This window comes from Pholis gunnellus, assembly GCF_910591455.1.
Source record: "Pholis gunnellus genome assembly, chromosome: 24".
NCBI classification, from domain to species: domain Eukaryota; kingdom Metazoa; phylum Chordata; class Actinopteri; order Perciformes; family Pholidae; genus Pholis; species Pholis gunnellus.
Window position 1 is genome coordinate 1,977,578 of NC_136551.1, and position 13,158 is coordinate 1,990,735.

At 43.3% G+C, this 13,158-nt stretch overlaps 1 protein-coding gene across 3 annotated transcripts in view; it reads left to right on the forward strand.

Annotated features, from left to right (window-relative positions):
- LOC306715503 (inositol polyphosphate-4-phosphatase type I A-like) overlaps positions 1-13,158 on the forward strand; it is a 28,198-nt gene that overhangs the window by 7,653 nt on the left and 7,387 nt on the right. For 2 of the 3 annotated variants that reach the window (XM_079185898.1, XM_079185896.1), the window contains exons 3-25: positions 1,748-1,995; positions 2,243-2,287; positions 2,449-2,567; positions 2,743-2,859; positions 3,122-3,201; positions 3,435-3,546; positions 3,943-4,033; positions 4,598-4,745; positions 4,857-4,987; positions 5,131-5,235; positions 5,323-5,431; positions 6,391-6,577; positions 6,675-6,890; positions 7,147-7,288; positions 7,376-7,525; positions 8,035-8,067; positions 8,770-8,942; positions 10,006-10,129; positions 10,231-10,298; positions 10,481-10,680; positions 10,798-10,895; positions 11,065-11,177; positions 11,318-11,472. In XM_079185898.1, coding sequence (XP_079042024.1) covers positions 1,881-1,995; positions 2,243-2,287; positions 2,449-2,567; positions 2,743-2,859; positions 3,122-3,201; positions 3,435-3,546; positions 3,943-4,033; positions 4,598-4,745; positions 4,857-4,987; positions 5,131-5,235; positions 5,323-5,431; positions 6,391-6,577; positions 6,675-6,890; positions 7,147-7,288; positions 7,376-7,525; positions 8,035-8,067; positions 8,770-8,942; positions 10,006-10,129; positions 10,231-10,298; positions 10,481-10,680; positions 10,798-10,895; positions 11,065-11,177; positions 11,318-11,472 — 2,831 coding nt within the window. In that variant the 5' untranslated portion in view covers positions 1,748-1,880. The remainder of the gene's footprint in view (positions 1-1,747; positions 1,996-2,242; positions 2,288-2,448; positions 2,568-2,742; positions 2,860-3,121; positions 3,202-3,434; positions 3,547-3,942; positions 4,034-4,597; positions 4,746-4,856; positions 4,988-5,130; positions 5,236-5,322; positions 5,432-6,390; positions 6,578-6,674; positions 6,891-7,146; positions 7,289-7,375; positions 7,526-8,034; positions 8,068-8,769; positions 8,943-10,005; positions 10,130-10,230; positions 10,299-10,480; positions 10,681-10,797; positions 10,896-11,064; positions 11,178-11,317; positions 11,473-13,158) is intronic. The other variant, XM_079185897.1, reaches the window with a different exon arrangement.

The window sequence follows — 13,158 nt, forward strand, 5'->3', positions numbered from 1 at the left end:
ATGAAACGTAGTGAAGGAGTCTACCACTTAACATATGTATTGAAAATAAAGGCAGAGACAAACAAATTAAGTGTAATTCTCATGTTAATCCGGTAGATTCTCCTCCATCCAGAAAGGACTTCAGGTTTGCATCGACAGATGTAGGGCAGATGTAAGTGGTGTGGACCACATATCAGGAAGCAGGCCACCAACTATTAACCCAGAACCACAATTCAGATAAGATCACTCTGTTTGTAAAAGATACATCATTTAGAGTCAAAACAGGAATACAAGAATCAGGAAGTAAGCTGCGGTTCAATACAAATGACCGAGTAACTATGACCTAAACCTGAATTATTGATACACATTTATCTCTAGTAAATCTACCAGAATAGACTCCAGCATATTGTCGAACTAGACCACAGCCAGCTCCTGTCCCTTGCGTTTGCTGCCTTGCTGCAAATGGGCTAATTGCTCTTCACCAAAATGGGACAGAGGGAGCGATAGAGTGAAGAGTGGAAGAAGAGCTTCTCCACCGGCTAAAGAAGACTTCAGGGGAAAAGATTCCTAAAGATTCAGGTGGCCGGGCAACAATTAGGGGATAGATTTGGGGGAGCAACACCTAAAACAAGGAGGAGGATGTAGAGGAGAGAGAAAGACAAAGAAAACGAGGAGGAAGAAATACAATAAAATGTGGAGGACCGAAAGACAAACCTTCAGTCTCTTAGCAACATCGTCATATGGTGAGAATAAATAGGCACATAAAATGCTAATTTATAAGTTTCTATGTGGGATGACGCACACTGATGCAAATCTGCACACTGCTGAAGCAAGCAACTGTTTTCCAGTTCCACAGATACACACTTTACATCTATGTATGTATGTGTATATATATATATATAAACCATAGATATGTGTTTGCACCTCTGGACAATGGATTTTAAAACTTTATTTTGACGTTTATGTTCTCCAAAACATTCATTCTAATTGTTGTAAAATGTCTTTCATTTGAGATGCGACAGTAAGATGGTACTTTATTATTCTAGCAAAGCAATAGTTTAACAGAACTTTAAATATAAGATGTAAAATAAGGAATCAAGTGGTCGGAATATGAAGAAAATGCTGCAGACTGTGTAGGAGGTGAATGTGAATACAGATTATTTGACTTTGTGCGTTGCAGTTGAAGCTTAGTTTTATACCCGGTCTCACTTTCTGATCTTTGTTCCTTATTTCTCTTTTACTCATACTTTCATTTTCACACATTCACATGCCACATGAATTCATAAGAATTAATACATGCAAGTTTTTGTGTTTTTTGCCTTTTTCAGCCGCGACATTTCCTCTTTTTTTTTTGTAGCACTTGGTGAACATCGTCCGTTTTGTGTCACAAATTGCCATACACGAGGCTTTCCACCTCTTTGACTACTATAACTAGCACTACTGCTTACTGATACTGGATTTTTCACACCAATATTGACTACTGTACACAAATATGCTGCCAGTAAAGCTTCCTTTGTGCATTCATGCAACAGATATTTGCAATATCTGAAATTTTGGGCTCTTGAATGAACACAGAAGATGAAAAGGAATCCTAGAAAATTGGTTTCCTCCTCACTAAAAGCTTGTAGCTCCACGTTTGTACTGTTTAGCTTCACTTGATGCATTTCAGAACAATTAGTGGATAAAGCAACGTTTGCACATTTTCAGGTGCAGATGAAGATCGTTTTACTTCACTTCGTTTTAATCCAACCTGTCATTTGTCATCCAGAGAGGACGAACGACTTTCTGGAGCAGCCGTGGATCTACGCAGAAAGAGGGTCACCTCACATGGGAGTGTGTGACCACGTGTGTGAGGGTGTGTGTTCAGGCCTCCTGCCGTCGCCCGCTCGTCCCGGACAGGCATGGCGGGGGTCCGAGAGCGCGGCGAGCGCGGCTCCCGCATACAGAGGCCGTGGTCGGTGTACCGGGCCAGCACATTCGAGCTGTCCAGCGAGATGATCGGCTTGGCTCTCGCAGGTGAGGAGCATCTTATTCTTTATGTAAATGAGATGTTTCCCATGTGAATACCATTTTAGAAGCTTTGAGCACCAAGTAATTCTGATACAACTGCCTTGTGGTATTTTGAAATGTGAATGTTGGATTTTATTTGTAGTTATTTGTGTGTATCAGAAGCTCCGTGTGCAGGGCGTTTTGTCCACCACAGCACGCTGCAGTTGTTTTCTTTTGCATCTCATGTTGTTGTGACTTGTTGGTTGCTTTCCAGGAAACAGTCAGGACCCAGACGAGCCTGTGCTTGAGTTCAGTGTGGGTGAGTAACACAGTTTAGTCTTTTAGCTAATGAGAGACTCATTGATTATTGTTATTATCACCAGTTCATCATTTATTGTCTTTGAAATACTGCACATATAATCTTCCGAAAGCATTGGGTATCTGTCATCCCTCTTGGCTCATTTCGTGTTTCTCATCCAGCCTGCACAGACCTGCTGACTCCTGCTCTGGATCGAAAACCCAACAGCTTTGTAGCAGTGAGCTGCACGACACCACCGCAGGCCTTCTGGACCAAACACGCCCAGACCGAAGTCATCGAGGTCAGACTCTCTAGACTCCTAACCCTTAAAGTCACAGCGTTATGGCAGTTAGAGACCCCTCAGCCATCATGTGGCACATATACGATTATTTATCGCGTAATCTGCTGATTGCTTTAGTAATGAACCGATGAATTGTTTGCTTGAAGTAATGCTGGTGTGACCGGTTTGTCCACAGGGCACCAGTAACCCCATCTTCCTCAGCAGCATCGCCTTCTTCCAGGAGTCCAACATCAACCAGCAGACGCAGGTGAAGGTGGCCGTCTACGACGTCAAGGACCGCTCGCAGGGCACGGTACGATTCAGAGGGACGGCTCTTTATTCAGACGGCTTTTAGCTTTTATGTTTAATTATTTCACTCTGAGTTAAGGTGAAACGGTTTGCTTAAGTCTGACTTTTTGTGACGCGAAACACACGTGAATCAAGATTCTGCAGCTCAGCACAGATAAGCACTGACTCGTCTGTGCATCTGTTCTCTGGAGTTCACACCTGATAAGAAGAGATAAGGAAATAGCTGAACGTGAACTAATCGATATTCTCTTTCTGTCTCGTTTTAGATGTATTTGTTGGGCTCGGCACTTTTTCCTGTTAAAGAGTTGTTGCAAGAGAGGAGCCACAGATTACAGCTCGAACTGAGGTAACACACACACTCTCTTCCAGCTTCTTTCTGCTGTATTTTTAAAAGAAAAGGCTTTTTTATTATTTTTAGGTATTGACACATAAAAACTGCTGTAACCCATGTCTTTTAGCTACTTAAAAACTTGGTAAATCATTCTGTTATATTCAGTTTTGTGTAAAACAAGTGTAGGTTGTATCTCTCGTGTATATATTCATATGAAGGAAATCAAGTAAATGTGGCTCAATGGACAGATCAGCAGAGAACCAGCGGGTGGGGAACATCACCATCACTGCCTGGCAGATGGAGGAGAGAGCGGATCAGAGGATGTCGGTCGGCCGCCTGCCAGACAGCATCAACGGACGGGTAAATTTCATTTCTGTATTTAGTTATTTCGCATTTGACAGCCGTCATCTCCTCACTGATAAATGTGTTTCATGTGCGTCTCTGAGACTTCCTGTTTATAATACGTGTGTACGGCTTTATAATCCAACAATAAGTCACTTAACCCTCTTTGTGTCATCATGAACATGTCACACAGCCTCACGTGGCAGCAGAATGACTTATGTTAGTGGATTGGGTTTGTGTAGGAGCACTGTAGAGGTGAGTGTAGGCCTAAATGATTGAACAGGCAGATGGAGGCGGTTTGATGACTGTGTGTGTGTGTGTGTGTGTGTGTGTGTGTGTGTGTGTGTGTGTGTGTGTGTGTGTGTGTGTGTGTGTGTGTGTGTGTGTGTGTGTGTGTGTGTGTGTGTCCTGCAGACGGTGCTGCCTGTTGACGAGAGCCTCACCGAGTCCATGGGAGTCCGGATAAAGTACGCCTCGCTATGCAAAGACACCCTGCTGCGCTCAGGTAGGACAGCTCTTTATTTTCAGATGCATCCATATTGACTTTATGAGTTAATAGCACTTAAGAAATGAGAAATAAAGTGTTTGCAATGTGGTGAGTTTAGTTGTTTATGTTTAGCTAAACATACATAGTTTGTATGTTGCGTTCACATGCCTGAGAGAGCATCCTTGTTCTGTGTATAGATAATATTACAGATGTGATTTTTTACCTTTCTTTCCATCTTCTACCTCTTAAAACCTGCATGGCACCATGTTTACCAATACATCAGACCATAAATCTTATTATCTGGTAGAAATATATTGATCGTCACCAGTGAGTGGGAGGGATCTGATTACCTCTGATCCAAAAATAACACAAATGTTTGAAGCGTATCATTACATTTCTACAACGTTACAATATGCTTTTCACGAGTGTTTCTTTCTTTAGGTGTTCTTTTCATGTAATCATTGTTTCACTCTGTATAGTAAAGTATGTTTAAGTAACTATAACTTACTATACTGGTTACCAAAAACCAACTAAAGTGAATTCAAGCCTAATCCAGGCTAATTACATTGTCTGTGTCGTCAGTGTTCGGAGGCACGATGTCCAGGATGTACCGCTTCCCCACGACTGATGGGAACCACCTACGCGTGCTGGAGCAAATGGCGGAGAGCGTCCTCTCACTAAACATCCCCAGACAGTTCGTCAAACTGCTGCTGGAGGAGGACGCAGCCAGGTACAAACATCTAAAGATGTTTAGAAGCGTGAGTTCTGTTGCATTAACAACATGTGATCTTTAGTCCCCTCTGTGATGCTTAACTCCCATTTCCTCCTAACTACTCTCCAGGGTGTGTGAGCTGGAGGAGCTGGGAGAGTTATCCCCCTGCTGGGAGAATCTCAGGCGACAGATTGTCTCGCAGTACCAGACCATAATACTCGCATACCAGGAAACGCTGTCAGACCTCACTGACTACAGAGGTTAGAGGCTTCTCTGTCGTCTCTTGTTGCGTGAAAAGATAAAAAACATTATTTTTAAAACAAGCTGCAACAATGTTTCCTGTTCCGTTTGTCACATGTGATTATTTCCCCCCCCCCCGCTCCTCCTCCTGTCTTCACGTCAGGTCCATCGTTCAAAGCCAGTAACCTGAAGGCAGAGAGGAAGCTTGAGTTCATGCCAACCAACCTACACGTGCAGAGGATGAGGGCTCAGGACCAGCTGGGCTTCGGTGAGACACGAGAACATGGGCGAACCGATACAAACGTACCGCTTGTCTTCTTATTCACACACGTGGTTTCCTCCTCTCCCCCTCCAGAACACACGTACGACGTGATAACAATCGGAGCTCCGGCGGCTCACTGCCAGGGTTTTAAAAACAGCGGTTTGAGGAAACTTATTCAGAAGTTTGAGGAGGCAAAGAAACAGTAAGTTCAGAGGAGACAGACTTGGAAAACAGATCAACGATGATGATTTAAGAGGAAACAAAATGCATTTGCATGTTTTTTCCCCCTCAACCACAGTGATATCTGCTGTTTTTGTTGATTTATTCATTCTTTTACTTCTGTTGTTTCAAATTGTTTAAACATTTGATCCATATGAAAGATGTATCTCTTTTGATTTGGCTGCGCCGGAGTCATTTTTACATAAATGATGAATGCATTGTTTCTTCAACTATTGCATTAACTCAGTTCTATGGCTTCCTCTTAATTTTATTTTTGTTACTTTTTATCGATCAGCGTTTATGAGGAGGAATGGTGAGTTGCTGCACTGCTTTGCTTGTCTTCATTTGTTTCCGACACTGTTTGTCTCTCACTGCCTTGTACCACCACATCAAAATACTTTCACTGTTTCTCTGAGCCGTACGACAATGTTTAGTGATTTTCAAGCATTTTGGATGAACCTGTGAAGTCGGTTTAAGGCGACTGAATGCGCTTCTGTTAACCGCAAACAAATAATGACACATGACGCATTTGGCATTAACAGTGTTGTGTTTGGAAGTAACTAAAATATATGTCGCACACACAGATATCTAATAACACGGAACACAAAGTGTGTTGAAATACCGCTCATTTTGTAAATTCAGTCAAATCTGTCGTCTTGCAAAAACAAATATCTCCACTTGGAAAACGCGTAAAGATGACATTAAGAACGTTTAAGATCTATTTGAATTTGTAAAGTGAGCGGTATCACTCGTAGTCCTGTTTATTACAGTTTGTTGTTGTGTCTGTGTTTACCTGTAGCATTCTGCGGAGCCACTGAATAGGACCGTTGTTAGGAACAGGCATGTGCATGCAAATGCTATGACGTAGACGTAAAAAGCTTTCTACGGTTTGAGGATATAAGAGAGTGTCCTGCTGAAACCCCGTGTCTCTGCTTTCTGCAGCAGCGCCCTCTCCAGCTCACAGTCCATCGTCTACATACCTCAGGACATCGTCCGAGCCAAAGAGATCATCGCCCACATCAACACGCTGAAGACTCAAGTCAGCTACTACGCAGAAAGGCTTTCCCGAGCCGCCAAGGACCGGTCTGCCAGCGGACTAGAGAGGACGCTCGCTATTCTGGCTGATAAGGTTTTACACCATATATCATTCATAACACTTAAGTTTGGAAGTTTTCCGTGTTATTTTGGCCTGGTGAGATGTACCGGATATCTCCTCTCCCCCTCAGACTCGTCAGTTGGTGACGGTATGCGACTGTAAGCTGCTGGCTTCAGCCATTCAGGCCCTGAACGCAGCACGGCCCGAGTACATCGCCTCCAAAGCGTCTCCCTCCGCCGACTCTGAACAAGTAGTCCTGCGCAACGACCAGGACACGCTGCTCGCCAAGTGGAGCGGTTCCAACAGCCGTACCTCGCTGCACGCGGACTGGCATGAAGAGGAGTGGGTGAGTTAGTTCGTGAGGAATAACCTCAGAATGTCCCCAGACAGCCTGAGGCAAGAGTTTGTGGTTATGTAATGGAGTCGGAGCTCTGCAAAGTTGTGGGGTGCTCTCTGCTTTGCATACTGATGTGATTCAGCTCATCTCTTATGCATCTTCTCTCCCCTCTGGCTCAGGTCTTTTCCCTGCTGTAATTACTCTCATTAGGCCTTTTAGCTTTGAAACATAGATTCACATCGCCTGGTGTCTTATGTCCTTTCAGGAGAAGGTTTGGGTGAATGTGGATAAGTCTCTGGAGTGCATCATCCAGCGTGTGGGCAAGCTGCTTCAGAAGGAGAGGAGGCCCAGCGTCAGCAGTCAGGACAGTACCCCATCTGACCTGCAGGGCGGCGTCTGTAAGAAAGGTAACACACACAACTATAGTGCATGAAATATAATAAATTCTACGTTTAAGAGTATGAATTAACAACGCTGTGTGTGGCTGTGAAAAGATGAAGGAAAAAGACGAGCTTTCTGGATCAACCCAGAAAGTACATCACAGGAATCTCCATCATCATCATCATCATCACCTCCACGATCATCATCACCACCACCACCATCCTCTTCCTCTCTGCCTGCCCTTTCCTCTGCACAGGAATTCTGTAGGTTTACTTGATTCTCATTTTTGTTCTGCTTCTACTTCATGCTTTTAGGTCAGCTTCTGATAATTGTCTTTACTTAAAGGAAAGCTGGTATTTTTCAATTACTCCCCTTTATTGTCTAATGTAAAGCATTTTGTTTAGTGTGCTATCTTTGTTGTTGTGTTTTGGGTCTGTCAACAATGTTCAGAAGAAGGCGGTTGTATTTGATATTTTGTGCTGACTCTGCATGTTGTACTGGACCAGGGTCACGTCGATCCAAACTTTGACTTCAAAATGCTGCAATCAGCTGGCAGTGTGGTGAGGAATAAGCAGGAAAAAAGGACTACTACTACGCACCTTATATTTCAATCACAAGAGCTAAAACAACGCGCTTTATACTCTAAGCTGAATGTTTTTTGGATCGACCTTTGACCCTGGTTTTGTAGTGTTTTCTGTGTGTGTCTCTGCTGCCTTGTGTGGCTTACAGCGCCCGCTAATCATGCACGTTGCACCTCCATCCCCTCTTCCAGATGGAAGCCCCGGTGCTGAGGAGGCGTACCCAGGTAAGAGCTGCTATCCCTCCCATGCTCCAGGACTCTGGTTCAACAGCAGATATTTGAATATCAAGTGAGATTTGGCCACAAAATAAGTCAGTTTTCTTCAACTTGCACATTAAATATAAAAAATATACCTGATTCACATTTTTCGTGTGATTACTGGATAAGTCACTCCTTTATTTTTATGCACATTTTCTGTAATAAAGAGTAACTTAACACACTGTTCTAGCGTGAACAAAACATCACAATATTGGACCAAGAACTGTGATTTTCAGTGGGAAATGGCAATGAACTCGGACTTTAGAGCGTAATAAAGTGTCTGACATATTTAAGTAACTACTAAATGTTTAATTTCTTATTTTTTTTAAATGGTTTATTAGAAGTTGTCGTATTCATGGAAAATGTCCAGTTGGGAAATGTAGGGCATCGTTTATATTTTATTATTTGAATTTAATTCTTGTAAAGAAACTTCAAAATGTCCTGGAGCTTTACCCAGTGGAGTATGATCTCCATCAGCGCTTCTGCTTCTCCTCTTGCTTCTCTGTTCCATCTGTTTTCTGTTTCTGTCTTGACAACTCTTAAAGAAATGATCTAACTTATGAATTCACTTTATGTGGCATTATTCATACTAAAACTCATCGTGCGTTTGGTGTTTAGTCTGACCTCTGTATTGTCCCACCTCTTCTATGTCTGCATGTGTGTTTCCAGGCGAGTGGAGCGAGGCCTTGTTTCCTCTCCTCACCACGCTCACGGAGTGCGTCGCCATGATGAGCGACAAGGCCAAGAAGTCCATGGTGTTCCTGCTGATGCAGGACAGCGCCCCGACGATAGCCATGGACCTGTCGCTGCAGTACCGCCGCGACGTCGTCTTCTGCCAGACGGTCAGAACAAACACGCAGAGTGACGGCATATTTCCTCAGACATGCACGCGCACAGTTCACCTCATCCTCGAATGACTCACAGCGAGGGAATCGATAGAGAGTTCATAAATCTGTAAATATCACAAAACCGGAGGGTGAAAGTCAGACGGAAGAAAGGATTTCTTTCACCTGCAGACCCCTGCACGCCTACTCTCCAGACGTTTAGTTCTTTGGGCCAAAGTTAAAATAAGCATGTGTGCACAGAGGAAGTCCAGGTAGTGCATTCTTGTCTTTGCTCGGTTACAACAACAGTTATATTTACACAGCAGGTTTATTGTCGGTATTTTACAACAGCATTGAGTTTAAACCACATAGTTACAGGTCAAATATACAGTGAAGGTTAAAAAGGATAAGGTAGAGCGTACAAACATTGCAATCAACTAAAAAACAACAAGATTAAACAAATAAATGTAATTAAAAGAGCTGCTGAAGTGATTTAAAAAGTAATTCGAAATTGCAGTCCCAAAATCAAAATGGCTTTTTAATTGAATTTCAGTTTCAAATTTCATCCCCGGGGATTAGCTTCCTCTTCTTCAATGTGCAATAATCAAAGTGCAATACCACACTGAGTATGAAGCAGCCAAAACATCTGAGCATTTCACTCAACAACAACACATAACCAGACAATTCTGACTCCCCGTGCTTCTCTCAGCCCGTTATATAAAACACGTGCGTTTACAGATGAAACCTTCACACATGAATGCACAGAAACCAACAACATGCATCCACTCACATCGTCTCAGAAGCAGCCGAGCTTCACCGTGTCTAAATATAAAACCGTGTGATTTCAATAGACGATGACAAAACGTATCGGATAATTTTACTGAAAATCATTTGCATCAAATGAAGAAAAACATAACTTCAAAAATGATTAAAATAAAAGATTTAAGGATGCATGAATCAGCTGTGATTGACACCTCAACACAAACAGACTATAAACAGCTACAGATGATTAAAAGCAGCATGCCTTGTTATATGAACTGATGTTATTGTGTGTGTGTGTGTGTGTGTGTGTGTGTTGCAGCTCACCGCTCTCATCTGCGGCTTCATTATCAAACTGAGGAACTGTCTGCGTGATAACGGATTCCTCCGACAGCTGTACACCATCGGCCTGCTGGCTGAGTTTGAGTCCCTGCTCAGCACCTACGGTACGAACACACACACACATGGACACAGTTCTTTCACTGTTGAACCCCCAACAGCTAGAGATTAATCAGATTCTCTGTGTTAACCACGTGTGTGCGCTCAGGAGAGGAGCTGGCCATGTTGGAGGACATGAGTGTCGGCATCATGGATCTACGCAACGTCACCTTTAAGGTAGGAAGACGTTTAATTTATGGGGATCCTGCAGCTGCAGAAATACAGTAAAAAGCTTTTAATTGTGGTTTTATTGCTGTTATTTAGTTTATTGTTATTTTTGATTCTGCGTAATTTCACTGGCATGAAAACTTGAGACATTACCTCAAAAAACGTATGTCTGCACATTCATACACTTTCAGGTGACCCAGGCCACTGGCAGCTCCGCCCCCGACATGTTGCCGATCATCACGGGGAACCGGGACGGCTTCAACGTCCGCATCCCGCTCCCGGGAACCATGTTCGACGTTTTGCCGCGGGAGATCCAGAGCGGCATGCTGCTGAGGGTGCAGCCGGTGCACTTCAACGTCGGCATCAACGAGCAGCAGACGCTGGCTGAGAAGTGAGTGAGTTGGAGAGGAAATGAAGAAATGAAGCTTTCGCCAGATGTTGTGCGGTAACGGCTGAAATCACGCTGCTCTACAACGATGTAAGAAAAACTGTGTTTCTCTGTGTTCAGGTTTGGAGACACATCGCTGCAGGAGGTCATCAACTTGGAGAGTCTCTCCAGGCTAAATTCATACTATGAACAGTTCAAAGAAGTCCTGCCTGAGGACTGTAAGTAAAAATAATTACAGTACAACTTTAGTTAGATATCTTCAGTGGTAGAAGTACCTGTATATAAGTACATTTTTGTTTTCTCTGCTCTTTGTTCTTCCCGTTTCGTTATCCAAACATTTTTTCCCTTCACCTACATTCCCCATCTTCCCCTCCTGAACCCCCTCAGGCCTCCCGAGGTCTCGTTCTCAGACTTGTCTCCCTGAGCTGCTGAGGTTTCTGGGGCAGAACGTCCACGCCAGGAAAAACAAGAACGTGGACATCCTCTGGCAGGCAGCCGAGGTGAATCCAGTGTTACTTTACCTATAATAAATCTGTTTGTAGAGGAACTGATTTTAAAGTTAGATATTGAGCAATACAATCTCATATTATTTTAAGGTAATTTACCGATGACTTAAACGTTTCTTCTCTCTCCGTCTCAGATCTGCCGCCGGCTGAACGGGGTTCGTTTCACCAGCTGCAAAAGCGCCAAAGACCGCACGGCCATGTCGGTGACCCTGGAGCAGTGCCTGATCCTGCAGCACGAGCACGGCATGGCGCCGCAGGTCTTCACGCAGGCCCTCGACTGTATGCGCAGGTAGGACGCCCTCACAGTGCCTGAAAGAGAAGCACGCACACCTGAAAATCAAACCTGGGCAAAACACTTCCCTTCCTGTCAGCAAGGGTTCCAAAAAGGGGGTAATAATCGTTCAATGTGTCCGCTGAACACAGATCCAAATCTTTAAAAGCAGTCAAGGGACACAAGTGGATGGAAAAGAATGTTTTGCCCATGTGCGACTTATAACCACTGCCTGCTTCCTCTGTGAAACGAACTGATCTGGAGTTGCCGGTTCATCTCAAAAGGGGATACTTGAATATTTTGATATTCAGTTGGTTGCTTACTTCACCAGACTCTTGTCAAAAAGGTGTCAATTCTGTGACAAGCGTCTAGAGAAGAGAGGTACCCCAAACTGATATTGAAGAGAGAGGATCCTCTTTTGATGGTGTGTTTTGAGTGCTTGTTGGTCTGTTTGTACGTCTTCTTGTCTACGAGTCTGTTCTGTCTGCCCATCTTTGTCTTGTCTTGTCTTGTCTGTCCTTTCTGTAAAGCTGCTTATAGTCTGAGTTACTAACAGGCTTTCTTTTACTGTATTTGTTATGGGAGCACTTGACCCGCCATCTTCGCCACCTTTTCTTTCCCTTCGTCCCTCCTTCTTTTTTCCTTTCCTTCATTCATTTTCAAATTTTGTCTGACGGCACGTGTTAAGAAGGTCTAAAGAAAGATGTAGTTTTCCTCTAAACTGCAGCCAAGTCGGAGAGTTTTAGTCAAATGCTTTGTGGTTTTTCCGCATGGGAGGTTTGGCTTGCAGCATGGCGAACACAAACATGCAAAAACAGACTCCTCCATCAGTCAGAATTAAAATAGGTAACGGTACAGTTTTGGTTTCAGTTATCCAAGTGTTTAAATATACAAAAGCTTCAATTGAATTCCCTTTATGTTGCGACTGACTGACGAAAGGAAACTAACTGAATGCCAGCATCTGAAAACAACACATTTCCAGAAAGCGTCTCATTTAAAATGCTTTCCTAAACATATTTAACACAGTTTGTTGTCTGGAAAAAGACACCTACTCACAGAAATAACCAATATGAAAAGATCTAGTAGACAGTGACAGAAGAATTAAGGTGTACAGGGATTTATATTCCCAAACAGAGCTTTATTGATATTGATCCACAGTGTTACAGCAAATGTGATTTGTTTTGTTCCAGAGGACAGAAAAGGTCTGATTGCTCTCAGACACAACGTGAAAGAACATAAGTTTAAACCCAAGTGTTTGTATCTTTGTGTCAAAAAACTTTTGTGTGTTCAAAGTGGAGTTTTTATGTGACTTTGTTATATTTTGTTGTTAAGCCCATGTAAAAAAAAAAAAACAGATGTAATCACAGCGTTGTACTTGTGCTCAATAAAGTTGCACCGCCGCACAGATACTCGCATGATACCACATCTCTTCCCCTTTTCCTCTCCTCACGTCTCTCTCTTATTCCTGCCTCTCTGCCTCATCAGCCGACGAGCATGAAAACAGCTTTTTGATCATTGGAGCTTAAATTATTGTTCGGAATGGTTTTGAGCTGTGATGCACGTTGGATAAAGCTTAGAGATATTGTACCCTTTTCCTCCATCACACCATTTTTGCACCCGCACTGCACGTTAGCTTCGTTAGCATGTTCCAGTGAAATCGTCCTTTTAATGGCATGCAGGCACGTTGTGTGTAACGCTCCTGAT